Source organism: Taudactylus pleione, unplaced genomic scaffold (genome assembly GCF_031769625.1).
Source record: "Taudactylus pleione unplaced genomic scaffold, aTauple2 ptg000040l, whole genome shotgun sequence".
NCBI classification, from domain to species: domain Eukaryota; kingdom Metazoa; phylum Chordata; class Amphibia; order Anura; family Myobatrachidae; genus Taudactylus; species Taudactylus pleione.
The window spans coordinates 12,772,848-12,787,381 of NW_028284442.1; the positions used below are offsets into that span (position 1 = coordinate 12,772,848).

At 39.1% G+C, this 14,534-nt stretch overlaps 1 protein-coding gene across 1 annotated transcript in view; it reads right to left on the reverse strand.

Moving 5' to 3' along the window:
* Positions 1-14,534, reverse strand: part of CEP290 (centrosomal protein 290) — a 186,737-nt gene that overhangs the window by 30,306 nt on the left and 141,897 nt on the right. Inside the window, exons 38-41 of the mRNA XM_088454395.1 lie at positions 11,339-11,476; positions 8,153-8,374; positions 5,179-5,304; positions 2,249-2,394 (exon numbers count right to left, since the gene is read on the reverse strand). Coding sequence (XP_088310521.1) covers positions 2,249-2,394; positions 5,179-5,304; positions 8,153-8,374; positions 11,339-11,476 — 632 coding nt within the window. The remainder of the gene's footprint in view (positions 1-2,248; positions 2,395-5,178; positions 5,305-8,152; positions 8,375-11,338; positions 11,477-14,534) is intronic.

Genomic DNA, 14,534 nt, shown 5'->3' on the forward strand with positions numbered 1-14,534 from the left:
ATTCTCCCCATAAGGGCACCTAACACGTGATTGCTGACTCCCTGCTGCTTATTTTGAGTGTTTTAATCGCTAATGCAGCAATGTGTTTAAACCATGTCCTTGTCCTGCTCTGTATTCTACTGGAAGTCACTGGTTTCTTGTTCACTTATTAATGTACTTTGTAAGGCGCTGTGGAACACTTGTGTCACCATATAAAGGATAATAATAATAATTTGGAGCCCATGATTCCTTCGATTTTTGCAAAGTCACCAACTGCATCACCTCCCGAAACATTCCCAGACCATAATGGAACCTGCTTCATGCTGGTCTGTGGGCTGAATGCAAGCAGGAAGTATTTACTCGCCTGTTGCATGATGAACGAACTTGCGCCTCTTGGACCCAAACACCTCAAACTTCAATTTGTCTGTGAAAATAACCTTCCACTGACTAGTGGTCCAGCTCCTCAAGTTAACGTGTACAAGGTAGCATTTGATGATTGCAATTGACACGCTTTTCATCCTCATTTCCATCAAAGGAGATCTGACAAGCTGTTTGGAATCTGTCCCGTTTGGCACGCACTCTGCTAAATTTGTCCTCCTGTTTTGTGGTCACTCAAGCTGTTTATGTATCTCTTGAGGGTACACTGCACATCACCAAGAAAAACCTCCTCCAGATGAGCAAATTCACGCAAACTATGCCCTGCATTTCTCATTTTGATTCCTGGGAGCCATTTATGAGACCACGTTTTCACAGTATCACAATACAAGGTGAATACCTAAATTCCTCCACTGTGTATGTGTTGATGAATTGGTTTCAGAACAGCATTGGACATGTATCTGATATCACTTCAAGCACCTCGTGACCTTGCGGGTGTAATTTGATTTTTTTTCAGGGATCAGAGATTATTCGGCTGTTTACCTCAGGAAGAGGCACATTTGTGCACGGAGCAGCCACGTGCCCGAAATTAGGAGGCATGGACTCACAACTAGGGGGCGCGGCTTCGCAGGAAATGCCACATCCGCAAGTCACAGCAGGTGGCCCCATTTCTGTGCAAAACACACGTATCAAGTTCATCCTTTACAGAAAAATCAACAAATCTGGGGGTGTATAGAAATTAATGAGCTGTAATTTAGAAAAAATTTTTTTATTATATCATTAAAATGAGCAAAATACAATAAGCTATAAACAACTGTATTATTATTTATATTGGATCAAGGGTGCACATATCCAGATGGATAATATGAGTTACACACCTATATCTAATAATTATTGGTAGAACTGATGCCATAATTACTGCAAACTTTTACTCAAAACATCTGTTTAGTGACAGAGTAAAAGGTGACTGCATTCTCAATGGGCTTTCAGTAAGAGGCATCACAACCAAAGTGGTGAATATGGGTGGAGGTAAAAGGTGAGGTAACCATACAAAAATTCTGTAGCTGTTTCACACACTTTGTTGTATGAAACATCTGCTAGTTTATTTCTAGCAAATACTGTGCCCAGCAACTTCACAATTACAGATTTATTATCCCTTTCTTTCCTCAAGTCAGAATTTGTTTTTTTCTAGTTAAGATGTTATTTTACCTTGTCATTTATGGAATGATCTGCTGGAGAAAATATTTATATATACAGTACATTACAATATCCGCTAGGAAGCTGACATAATAATACCACTACATTAAGTGCAGAGTAATTATAATACCAAGAAAAGTAAACAAATCTCTGCAGCTTATTACAGAAGAGGTGCTTTAGATGCCAACATGTTGCACCTGCATTGCACATATGATATATAAATTATTTTAGATGTACAATTCAATTTGAAAATGTATATATGGTGACATACTAGTATTAAATAAATGCGTTTTATTAATGCAAATATTGGAGTCTGATTCTAAAAATCATTGTTTTTTTTAATTTTTAGTAGCCCTGAGAGCGTTGTAGTAGCATTATATATTGGGTTCTATCCAGTTAAATGCGTTGGAGAAAGACAGCAAGCTCAAAAACGCTGTTAAATACACTAGTAACAAACGCATGGCAAAAAGATTTGTCTTTGTAATGTTTCTAGTGTTTCCGGGAACGACTGCCATCTTCGCCCCTGCAACGCCCCTTAAATGCCTCTGCCTGTCAATCATGTAGAGGCATAGCGGGTGCTGCATGTGATCTCGCAGGACCTGTTCTGCACATTCGCAATGCTGAATTAGCCCTCAAATCCAAATTTAAGTAAAGAACTTTTGAATTGCCAGGAAATAAACTCATCCACAGAACTTACTTGGAGTATAACTCTTTGAGCATTGTCAGCTGTTTTGCTAGAGACTCTACTTCCTTCTCTTTGTCTCTTAGCTTGCTGCGCATTACCTCTATTTTACTCTGCCACTTTTTGCCTTCTTCCCACTTGATTATCTCTTCTTTAGTGCTCTGCAAAGAGACAAAACAACTGAGGCTACAGATATGATTCCACTTTAGAATATATTCGGGCTTTTAGTCCTGTAGCAGGGTGATATTCCGCACTGTGCCTACCCCACCCCCCAAACATGTGACATCATGCTGAGATAAAGGGGCCGCCGGGATTAGGAAGAAGGACAGTTCCCGAAACATCATAAGCAAGCTTCAGACGACTGTATAGGCTGCAGGGTGATATTCCTCCCTGCAAGCCAAATGCAGGTGCCATGGGGCAGGGAGGATGCCGCACCATAGGCTATGCACCCTGGGTAGTGGAACTAATTGCGCACCCATAACTATGAAATATACAGTCAGGTGCATAAATATTGGGACATTGACAGAATTTTCATATTTTGGCCTCTATTCACCACCACAATGGCTTTGAAATGAAACAAACAAGATGTGCTTTAACTGCAGACGTTCAGATTTAATTTGAGGGTAATTACATCCAAATCAGGTGAATGGTGTAGGAATTACAACGGTTTCTATATGTGCCTCCCACTTTTTAAGGGGCCAAAAGTAAAGGGACTATCAACTCAAAAGCTATTTCATGGACAGGTGTGGGCTATTCCCTCGTTATTTCATTATCAATTAAGCAGGTAAAAGGTTTGGAGTTGATTCTAGGTGTGACATTTGCATTTGGAATCAGTTGCTGTCGACTCTCAATATGAGATCCAAAGAGCTGTCACTATCAGTGAAGCAAGCCATCATTAGGCTGAAAAATCAAAACAAACCCATCAGAGAGATAGCAAAAACATTAGGTGTGGCCAAATCAACTGTTTGGAACATTCTTAAAAAGAAAGAACGCACCGGAGAGCTCAGCAACACCAAAAGACCCGGAAGACCACGGAAAACAACTGTGGTGGATGACAGAAGAATTATTTCCCTGGTGAAGAAAAACCCCTTCACAACAGTTGGCCAAATCAAGAACACTCTCCAGGAGGTAGGTGTATATGTTTCAAAGTCAACAATCAAGAGAAGACTTCACAAGAGTGAATATAGAGGGCTCACCACAAGATGTAAACCATTGGTGAGCCTCAAAAACAGGAAGACCAGATTAGAGTTTGCCAAACAACATCTAAAAAAGCCATTACAGTTCTGGAACAACATCCTATGGACAGATGAGACAAAGATCAACTTGTACCAGAGTGATGGGAAGAGAAGAGCATGGAGAAGGAAAAAAACTGCTTATGATCCAAAACATACCACCTCATCAGTGAAGCATGGTGGTGGTAGTGTCATGGCGTGGGCATGTATGGCTGCCAATGGAACTGGTTCCTTTGTATTTATTGATTATGTGACTGCTGACAAAAGCAGCAGAATGAATTCTGAAGTGTTTCGGGCAATATTATATGCTCATATTCAGTCAAATGCTTCAGAACTCGTTGGACGGCGCTTCACAGTGCAGATGGACAATGACCCGAAGCATACTGCAAAAGCAACCAAAGAGTTTTTTAAGGCTAAAAAGTGGAATGTTATGCAATGGCCAAGTCAATCCCCTGACCTGAATCCGATTGACCATGCATTTCACTTGATGAAGTCAAGGAAAATGCCCCAAGAACAAGCAGGAACTGAAGACATTTGCAGTAGAGGCCTGGCAGAGCATCACCAGGGATGAAACCCAACATCTGGTGATGTCTATGCATTCCAGACTTCAGGCTGCAATTGCCTGCAAAGGATTTGCAACAAAGTATTAAAAAGTGAAAGTTAGATTTAGGATTGTTTAGTTTGTCCCATTACTTTTGGCCCCTTAAAAAGTGGAAGGCACATATAGAAACCATTGTAATTCCTACACTGTTCACCTGATTTGGATGTAATTACCCTCAAATTAAATCTGAAAGTCTGCAGTTAAAGCACATCTTGTTTGATTCAATTCAAAGCCAATGTGGTGGTGAATAGAGGCCAAAATATGAAAATTCTGTCAATGTCCCAATATTTATGCACCTTACTGTATATATTTTTAAATTAGATTTGGTGCCTTAGGTACAAGAAATGATTGTGTTAATTTATTCATAGATTACCTCACTCCACTGCAGTGGTAACATGAGTATCCATACAGCTTCATGCAGACGGTCTTCCTGCAGCTTACTGTTGGCACCTACACCATGCTTTCCGCCAGAAACAGACATCACTTCCCTATATGCATGCTACAAATTAGCTTAGAAGTCTGGCTACACGCACACAAGATGGATCTTTTCAGTGCTTTCACAAGGTATCCACCCAGTTATGCCCATTTTACAGACGTAGAGATCCTGCCACACACAGAGTGAACAGGCTCCTCTCGTAGCTTTTTTTTTTTTTTTTTCAAGTAGAAATCACCATAATTAATCTAAAAACATAAAATCATATTTGCATACAAAAAGAAAAGACAAGTTCAGGTACAGTAATGCAGTATGTGGATAGTATAATTTGTGCACTTGGCGTACCTTAATGTTCTAGTGTTTGAGATACTGTACTCTCCACACTACGTGCTGGCTGGAAGTAAGCACCTGCATTGTTTCCCATGGTTGTCAGGGGACAGTTTACACTGAGACAGGAAACATGTACACTACCCTGCCCCCATGCTGGATCAGTCTATTTCCCAATTATCATGCAAATTAAAACAATGCACAAGCCTGTCAATAGGTTTTACTTTCCTTTTAAAAGCATAGCATAATATTCTATAAAATGTTATAAATCAATTTTATATAAACATGCATAATCCTATAGCATAACATAGAACAGCTACTAAATGAAAACAGATTCCCATTTTGAACAAACCTTATCTTCTCGTGGAGGTTTTCTTTCAGTTTCCTCACTTTTTCTCTCCAACTCCACTTCCATTCTTTTAATTTTCTTGTGAAGTTCATCAACCAAACTTGGTTTACTCTCCACATCTGACTTACTCTGCAAAAACACAGATATTTCAAATCTTAGCTTTGACATAAAGATAATGACGCTATTATGATGTATTCTGCACACAGAATTGTACATATAACATAGTAAACGCTGTAGACTGCGTATCTAACCTAAAGCACTGTATAGTGTACAGTATGAGTGGAAAATGGGATACAAAGATAATGCAATGGAAGAGACAGAGTGTAACCATGTTATAGTACAGTTTACATCTATTTTTGCTACACATAAAATATCGGGGTGTAGTCGTTATCCCAGCTGTCGGCGCTGGAATCTCGGCACCAGTCAGAATCCCGGTGTCGGTAGTAAGTATTGGGGTTAGGACTAGGCACTAGGGAGGAAGGGTTAGGGGAAGGGTAATATACTTACCTTCATCTGTCGGCATTGTGACCCAGACGAGATGCCAGTGTCGGCAACCCGTACCCAACCTAAAATCTGCACTAGCAATGTAACAACCATTTTTTGCTTCCTTCCTTACACAGTGGCTATAGTTTAATTCACAGACATTCCAGCACAATGAGAAGTTCAAAAGTAAGGCTGGGTACACACAAAGATTTTCTGTCCAACCATCCAACTAGTTGATTGGTTGGAATGAAAACCTGGTAAGGTATGGGAGTAAATGACAATCAGCAATCTGCTCCCAAATGCCGGAAAATGGAAAAATACTGTTGTTTGTTAAATGTTTGATCTAAACAATTTGTTCAAACTTATCTGACTGACCATTTACATCTGTTTTCTGCCATTTAGGAGCAAATTGCTGATCAACAGTTACTCCCATCAGTTACCAGGTTTTCATTTCAACCAATCAACTAGTTGGTTGGTTGGACAGAAAATCTTTACGTGTGTATGCACCTTTAGCCACATCTACAGTACAACACACATTTTAAACACTCACTTTTTCAATCCCATCCTGGCCATAAATACATAATTTAAAGATTGTTGACCATTTGTTTGGGAAAAAATGTTCAGCTCTACCAACTTGAGGAGTATGGTGGAGTTTCTTTTTTTCCAATAAAATAATTTAAAATTCACTGTGTGTACTGTCGTTATTTGAATTTTCTATTTACAGGGGCACTGCAGGTGACAGCAGGCCCTGGATGCCAGAGAATGCTGGCAACTGTAGTTCTCTAAGTGACAGCATAACCTGGCAGCCATTAAAATTGGGCATGGGGCTGTAGTGCACAGATAAATATAAATATCTTTATTATTAAAGAACATTTATTACCCCACACGCACAGCTACATAGGTATGGGAGGAGCACTAGTGCTATCGCAACGGAGCTATTCTTCCTAGCGCGAGACAAATTTCTATGGGTCCTGATCTCCCTAGGTCATAGTGTTGAGCGGACTAGGGCTGATTGGCACTACAGTAGAGGGAACCCATCCTGCTATAGTGGCATTATATGGGGACCTTACATCATTTATCCAACTGTACTGATTTAAAATTTTAGCAAAAAAAAAAAACAAAAAAAAAAAACAACAACATTGGAAGCACATTGCTGGCAGCTTGGCAACTCAGCCTCCAAATTACTGGACATCCAGCAAACCTTGGAAAATAGCTGTGATTTCCAGCAACTTGAAAGTCACTGAAAATATGCAACCTATTACATTCTTGCCTGGGCTGGCAGGAGCAAGGAGAGTGCCGCAGATATCACAGGATTCTTCACTCCTGCAGCACATTATGCAACAGCATGCTGCCAGAAAGAGTGAGCAAATAACCAGCAGAGCTGTGGTGAGCATGAGCCGATCTGCCAAACCGTATAAACTCAGGACCCAAGGCAAGTACACTTTTGGGACGGCGTAAAAGTACGGACATACCACTAAAAACAATTTACATCATGTGTCTGTTTGCAGAGAAATAGTTCAGCTCAACAGCTGCATGGTTGTACCATGTTATCTAGGTATGCAAGAGGCAAATATTAATGTTCTTCAGAAAAGTCCCAACTTACAAAAATAAGAATTAATGACTTGTAGCTGGCACTTGTAGTGGTTAAAAACAATTCAATCACAGAGTTTGGCAAAATATCCTGTAACCTCTGTATGGAAGCTAAAATTAACATTACAGCAGGAAAATAATCTAGATTCTGCAATATTTTTTAAATCTCACGTGTGCACATTGCCTTATTGCATATTTATACATCAGAGAAAGTGGCATATCTATTGGAAAACGGGATGTAGTTTGGAAGCCGACGGTTTAAATGTCGACCGCCGGCTTCCAGACTTTCTAATCCCGGCGTGGCACTAATGACAGGCGTCAAAAACTTGGCGCCTGTCATTAACCAGACGCCGGAAGACTGACACCCGGCGTACCGAATGAAGGAAAGCCGGGCGGCGGCAGCTGCGAAGGGGAGGGGAGGGTTAGGTTTAGCGCTCCCGGGGGTACTTAGGTTCAGGCTAGGGGAAGGGGGAGTTAGGGTTAGGCACCCCCGGGGGGAGGTTAGGGTTAGGCACCCCCCCGGGGGATTTAGGTTTAGGTAGCGGAGCATGGGGGGTTAGGGTTAGGCACCACCCCGGGGGATTTAGGTTTAGGCAGCGGAGCACGGGGAGTTAGGGTTAGGCACCCCTAAGGGAGGGTTAGGATAGCGATACTTACCTTAGGGAGGATCAGGATTTTCACCCTTGCCGGGCTGCCGCTGTCGGGATTTGAACCGCCAGCCATGCGTCCGGCGGTAATACCTACTACACCCTTGGAAAACATATCATGACTACCTTTCAGTGACAACGCATAAGCTAGTCATGTATGAAAATAAGAAGACACTACATGATTATCTGTCTAGGAGGTAGTTCTAAACTGTATTTCTCCTGGAATAAAAAAATATAGTGAAGCAATTTTCCATTACCTGTATGCTGCTTGTCAGCCGTTTTAGCCTTTTTTTCAATTCCTCATTTTCCTTATCTACTTCATCTTTTTCCTTTTGTAGTTTATTCAGGGTTTTTTGTTTGGCTCGCAGCTCCTGGTTTAGATTTCCAAGGTCTTCTGTGAGGTTATTCTCTCTAGTCTTGCCATTTTTCAGGGCCTCTTTTAGCTTTAGTTGTTGCTCATTTAAATCTTCAATTCGTGCCTGTAACGATAATATCATGTCTCTTCACAATTAAATTTGTCTACTTAAAATACCACAAAGGAATTAGGTTTTGGATTAAAACTCTGTAATCAGCTTTTAAGTTAAGAAAGGATAATGTAACAATTTTCATTTGCAACCAACCCAAGCACCATGGGACATCATTTGCAAGGAGTTGCTTAATGAGAGAATTTGCTTCAAATGAATTATTTAAGTCTTGTATCCATGAAAGGAATATCAATAAAACAAGCCAGACAACATAGGTTACTGAAATGCTCACCCCTGGCTACCTTATCGATTTAAAGATCAATATGGTGTCAAGTGGCAAAATAATATCTAAATGCAATGTAGTATGATTACATAACTGCCAATTCATTTGTAAACAAGCAGGTAATATAATGTGCCAAGACCTCAAAATTAATTACAATGATTATTATTTCTGATCATTGTGACTTCATAAAATAAGATGCTGATTGCCTATTAAATAAATAAAATAAATATTTAGTTAACATACTAAACAGAAGATATGGACATTAAAAAGTTAATCTGAGTGGAAACTCTAATACCTGATTACTAAAGGTCCTGTTTCTCCCAATTAGTAGAACCACAGAGTTCTAAAGCTATCCTTCAAAATCCATAGTAGTCACCAAGACTGTTTTTACCCCATCAACAGAGACAGAAGGGAAAGAAAAAAAATAAAATAAAAAAACTGCACCTTATACAATAGCAGCCTAATATTAGACCACATAAGTTACTACAAAATGTTCTCTTAACAAAATTGTATTTTTTTTATTTTACATTGTAAATTATTCAAGATGACCTTTATGGTACTTACTAATTTGTATTTCTTGTTTAGTTAGTGTCTTTATATGCAAGCTTTAGTTTCAAAAGTGAACCATCTCTTATAAAACAGTTTAGCGGTCATGCCTTCAGTCTCATTTATGTCTGTTTTTATGCAAGTGTTCTGTGTAAGCTCCGCCTAGTGCTCAGTCTGATATCAGGCTAATCTGAACCTTACAGACTTCCAATGAAGCTTCCCAATGCACCCTGGGTAGATGATAGTGCAGGTCTTCCATTTTAGAATCCTCATGGTCACCTTAAGAGCCAGACAACTACATCCACCCCTTTGTACCACTACCGGTGGTACAAATTCCGACTTACATTGCTATCATTGGATCTACTGACAGATCAGAAATTAGTCATGTTTGTATATTAATAGCCAGTACATTATATCACTGTGCAGTTTTTCATGTACAGTATGTATTTCATGTTGCTTACATACACTGTCATACCTCATACTGTACCTGTTGTATGTTTTTATGTTTACATTATGTTAAGTGCATATTGTAACTCCATCCCATTATTTGTTTATATTACAGTTTTACCAATACCTTCTATTACTGCAATAAACACTATTCTCCATATTTTCACACCTAGATCGGATTTATTGAAAAGTAATAGTGGTTACGCTGTCTGTCAACTTATACCTCAGGCCATAGGGAAGTTTAGGACTGAAAAGTAAATCATCATCTGTCAGCGAGTGAGGACTCACAGATCTACCACACTTCCAGCTTAGCGATCTTCCTATGACAACATGCAGTTTCTACACTGTCTACAATAGTGGCTGCTCAGCAATAGGAGTACTGTTATTTGACTTCACAGAAACTGGTCACACTGTTAGTGCAGCCACCTGCACGTCTGTCAAGCACTTTCTCAACAGTACCAAGACCCTGACTTCTTAGAGACTCACTAAACTGTCAGCGCAGTTACCTGCATCAAGCAAATAGCTCAGCAACATGTCACAGAAAACAATATCCTCATATAAAGCAAAGGTCCCAAACCTGTAGTTCCTCAAAATCCTCATCTGTCAGTAATGCAGCCATCAATGCCCGTACATACGCTGAAGCCACAAAAGTACAGGCCAATTTTGCAGAGCAAGAAATGCAATTAAAAATAGAGAAATCACTTTAGGAAGGAGAGAAAACACATCTGTAGGCAGAAAAAGATATGGAGAAAAACCACTGAGAGGCAATTATAGAGGAGCTTGCTGCAGAGAAGGAAACTGCAGAATCCATACCTGAAGCAAAGATATTGGAGGCTGCAGACTAACCCGATATAAAAAAGAACCATCAATGTACTTGGCTCAAAGCTTGGATCCTAAGATTCACGGCTAAGCACACCAGAATATGTACATCAAGTTTCTAAACCAATCAGCAACCCTCCACCAGTGCAAAGTATACAACCGATTCCATCAGTGAAACAAGCCTGATATGCTGTGCAGTGCAACTACAATACCAGCCTAGGCTCAGAGATCCAGTGCTGATTTTGAATTTTGGGGGGACCCCACAGTTTGTTTTCCTGTTTTTAACTATTTCAACATATCTTCAGCAAATCAAGCTTGCAAAGATCATAGTGGTCTGTGCAGTGCTTCAACTTGAGCTGATTGAAGGCGGGTTTGCAGCTGGATCTGCTGCAAAATATGGGGAAGAAATCCGACGGTTATCGACGGCTTTTAAATTACAGTCAAACCGATGCATAGTAAATGCTGTTTTTTATTTTTACTGCAAACCAACGTCGATCCCCTAAAGCTGGGTACACAGACAATTTTTTTCACGATTTAGCCGATTCCAACGGATCGGAACAACAAATCGTTCAAAATCGTCTAGTGTGTACCCACTATTTCGGATGTTGCATGCTCCCGTTTGGTCGTCAGGTCTTCCCTACAAGCAGCTCAACCTGACGATGCAGCCGACGACCCCATGCAGCAAGATGCATCAGGGGGCTGACATATCGGGCACCGGTTGGTCTAGTGTGTACCAGCCATCAGATATGTTGGATAGACATTTCAATTAGATGATTTGGAAAAGCGTTGTCTAAAAAAAGTACAGAAACAAAACAAAAACAAATCGCTTGGATGCTTGCCCACTCAAAGTATAATATATGCAAAAAAAAGGGGACCATCCTCACCTTTAAATCTTTGGTCTGTCTGTCAACGATCTGCTGAATGTTTAAATTTTCCTCCTTTTGTGCAGCCACAGAAATAATCTGCTGTTCAGCATGAGCTGTCATTTCAGCCCTCAGAGCCAGAAGAGCTTTACTTAAAGCCTGGAAAATAATAAAATACATTCAAGAAAACAGTCCACATGTCAAAAAGGATTTTTTGTATTGATTTAAATAGCCCTAAGAACATAAAATACAATATTGCAGTACCTCCACAAGTGAAAAGTTTTAATATAGTTCCGTAGAAACAGCTAGAACCTACGGTACCACATCACTTTCATTTAGATTTAAAACCAACCTATAGGGATTCAATTAGTCCCGTTACCTGAATGGGCGCCAACTGATCGCAGGTCCGCATACAATTAGCTCCGCTTATACAGGATTTCTTTTCAGGTCTCCTGAGACCAGAAAATAACTCACCATTAACTGTGCTGTTATTGGGTGATAATTGCCAGTTAACGCACAGGTACGTGAACTTATCATGGATACTGTGCGTTTAAACCCGTGTTTTACAGGCAAAACATCTTCTCCAGTTGAATTTGTCATTAGTTCTTCTATAGTGACTGACCTTCAAAAGGCAAGGCCAATACCTTTTGTTCTGTGCCCAGGTGTGCAACATATTAAAATAAATCAGATTTAAAAGTAGTACAACAACAACATCTGAATCCCATAACCATCTCTGTTTTTGGATTTATCCTATGCCTAAGGTATATAAACTTTCTAGCGTTTTACATATTACATACACATCTCTATTGTCTACTGGATTATGGCATGTCGAGTAGCAATGAACTCTGTATAGAGGATTGATACTTCTTCCGGCTGTTGAATTGCGTGTATGTAATTAAAGACATCGGACACTGAATGAATGGTCCCAACACAAAAGTTGAGTTCACCCTTTAACAGAAAATAAATAGATAATATGGACTTCTGTACAATAATAATTTTTTTAAAATTCAACAGTACATAACAAACAACCTATTTACCAGGGTAGTCAACATGCTTACTACAGTTTCAGCATATATTTTACAAGTTGCTCACACAGACAGAATACAGGTTGAGTCTCCCATATCCAAAATGCTTGGGACCAGGTGTATTTTGGATAGTGGAATATTCTGTATTTTGGAGTATTTGCATACCATAGTGAAATATCTTGGGAATGGGACCCAAATATAAACACAAAATACATTTATGTTATATATATTTTCCTTATACACAGCTTGCAGGTAATTTTATACAGTATTTTCAATAATTTTGTGGCTCAAACAAACTTTGTGTACATAAGTGAATTTGATGCATGTTTCATAAACACCTTATACACACAGCCTGAAGGTCATTTTATACAATATTTTTAATAATTTTGCACCTTAAAGTTTAAACAAAGTTTTTGTACATTGAACCATCAAAAAGCAAAGGTTTCATTATCTCAGTCATACTAAAAATATTCTGTATTTCGGAATATTTGGATATGGGAGACTCAACCTGTACTTAATTTATTTAAATGTTACCCTAGACCACAAGATATGAAATCAAAATATACTGTGAAACATGCATTACAAAACCAGTATACATTAGCATACAATGTAGTATTAGGAATCTGACCTGGGAAAGGTAACAAAGATAGATGGGTGTGAAAGGGAGTAAACAAATTACTTCAACATAGTACACAGTGTTGACAATAGTTATCGATGTACAGTAGTTCATTAAAGCATGGACCCATAGTATATGGATACAGCAGTGAGGGTCAATAGCTTACCACTTCTATAGTCCTGTATCCAGACATTTTAAAACACTAAATGCAATTACAAATCCCAAATTTAGAACTGACAGCTACCACAGACTAGAAGCAAAAACATTAAAGATATAAGTAACCCCAGTAAACATTTGATTAATTCCACTAAAGCTGTAAAGTATATAGGAATAAAATATACCAGCATAGGGATGGATGAGAAAAAACATCTGCTAACTCACAGATCAGTTAACCTAACTGACCCCAGTTCAGTGTCTTACTTCAATGACAATATCTGCTTCTCATGGATAACACTAGAACATTAAATAAACTTTCTCAAGGGAATTCAATTACAAGCAATCATAGATATTTGTATCTGCACATGATCGTGCTGAAGTTATAGGGTATGCTGCTTTTTATTACTTGAGTGCAGCTTGCCAATGATTGCAGCAATGGTGAATGGGATATGTACTCACAGGCTGCAGACAACTCCAGGGCTATGAATTCGGGCAGGTCAGCTGGACAACACAATATATATCTCTGGCCTGTAAACAGTTCTGATAAGTTCATTGTGAAACTGAATCTGGATCATAACTTATGTGCTCTTAGAGCCTCTCAGACAGGATTAGACACTTATTAGGAGTATTCCATGCTTGCTCTTGGAAGATTAACATCAAAGGGCTCATAGGCAGACCTTGTACATAATTTATTTCTTAAATTGAAAATAATGGTCTGTCACTTGTGGCCCCTTAGGTCTGTCAAATACAAGTGGTGGTTGGTTTTCTTTTTGGATGATCTTATTTAAATATAGTAGTTGTCACAAACTGGATCTCCAGAGTGAACTCCATGTAGGCCACGTCCATTCAAGACATCCCAAAATTCTTCATAGTATAATACTTGGCACTGTATGGTCAAAATAAAAATGTCTATAGGAATCCAAATAGACATATGTATTATAGATAGTGTTACATTAAGATACTTTGTAGACTCTTGAATATTGCAGCTCTGTATGTATTCTGAGCTGGATAGCATGTCAAATAAAATATTAGAAATACATAGTATAGTATATTCAATACTATTAGTGAAATAGTGTAAAAAGAAAAAATCAAATGCCAAAATAAACAGATGTATAGAAAACTAGTGTCCTTAATCCTGGAGACAGGGATCTGCTAAATCATTAGTAATTCATGCGCTTACAATAAAATATGTGTGTGATTCCAGAATGGAACCCGCTGGAAATTATTAAATGGAGAGATATATGAAGAATACAGGGGAGTTCAGAGCTATTGTGTGTTTTAAGCTGTTCTTGTGTTGATAAAAAGGGGATTTTGGGTACTTACCGTTGAATCCTTTTCTTTGACTCAGGTTGAAGGGAAACTGGATCATGGGGTTGTAGATGGGACTGCAAGGAGCTGGCACTTAACTAACTCTAATATT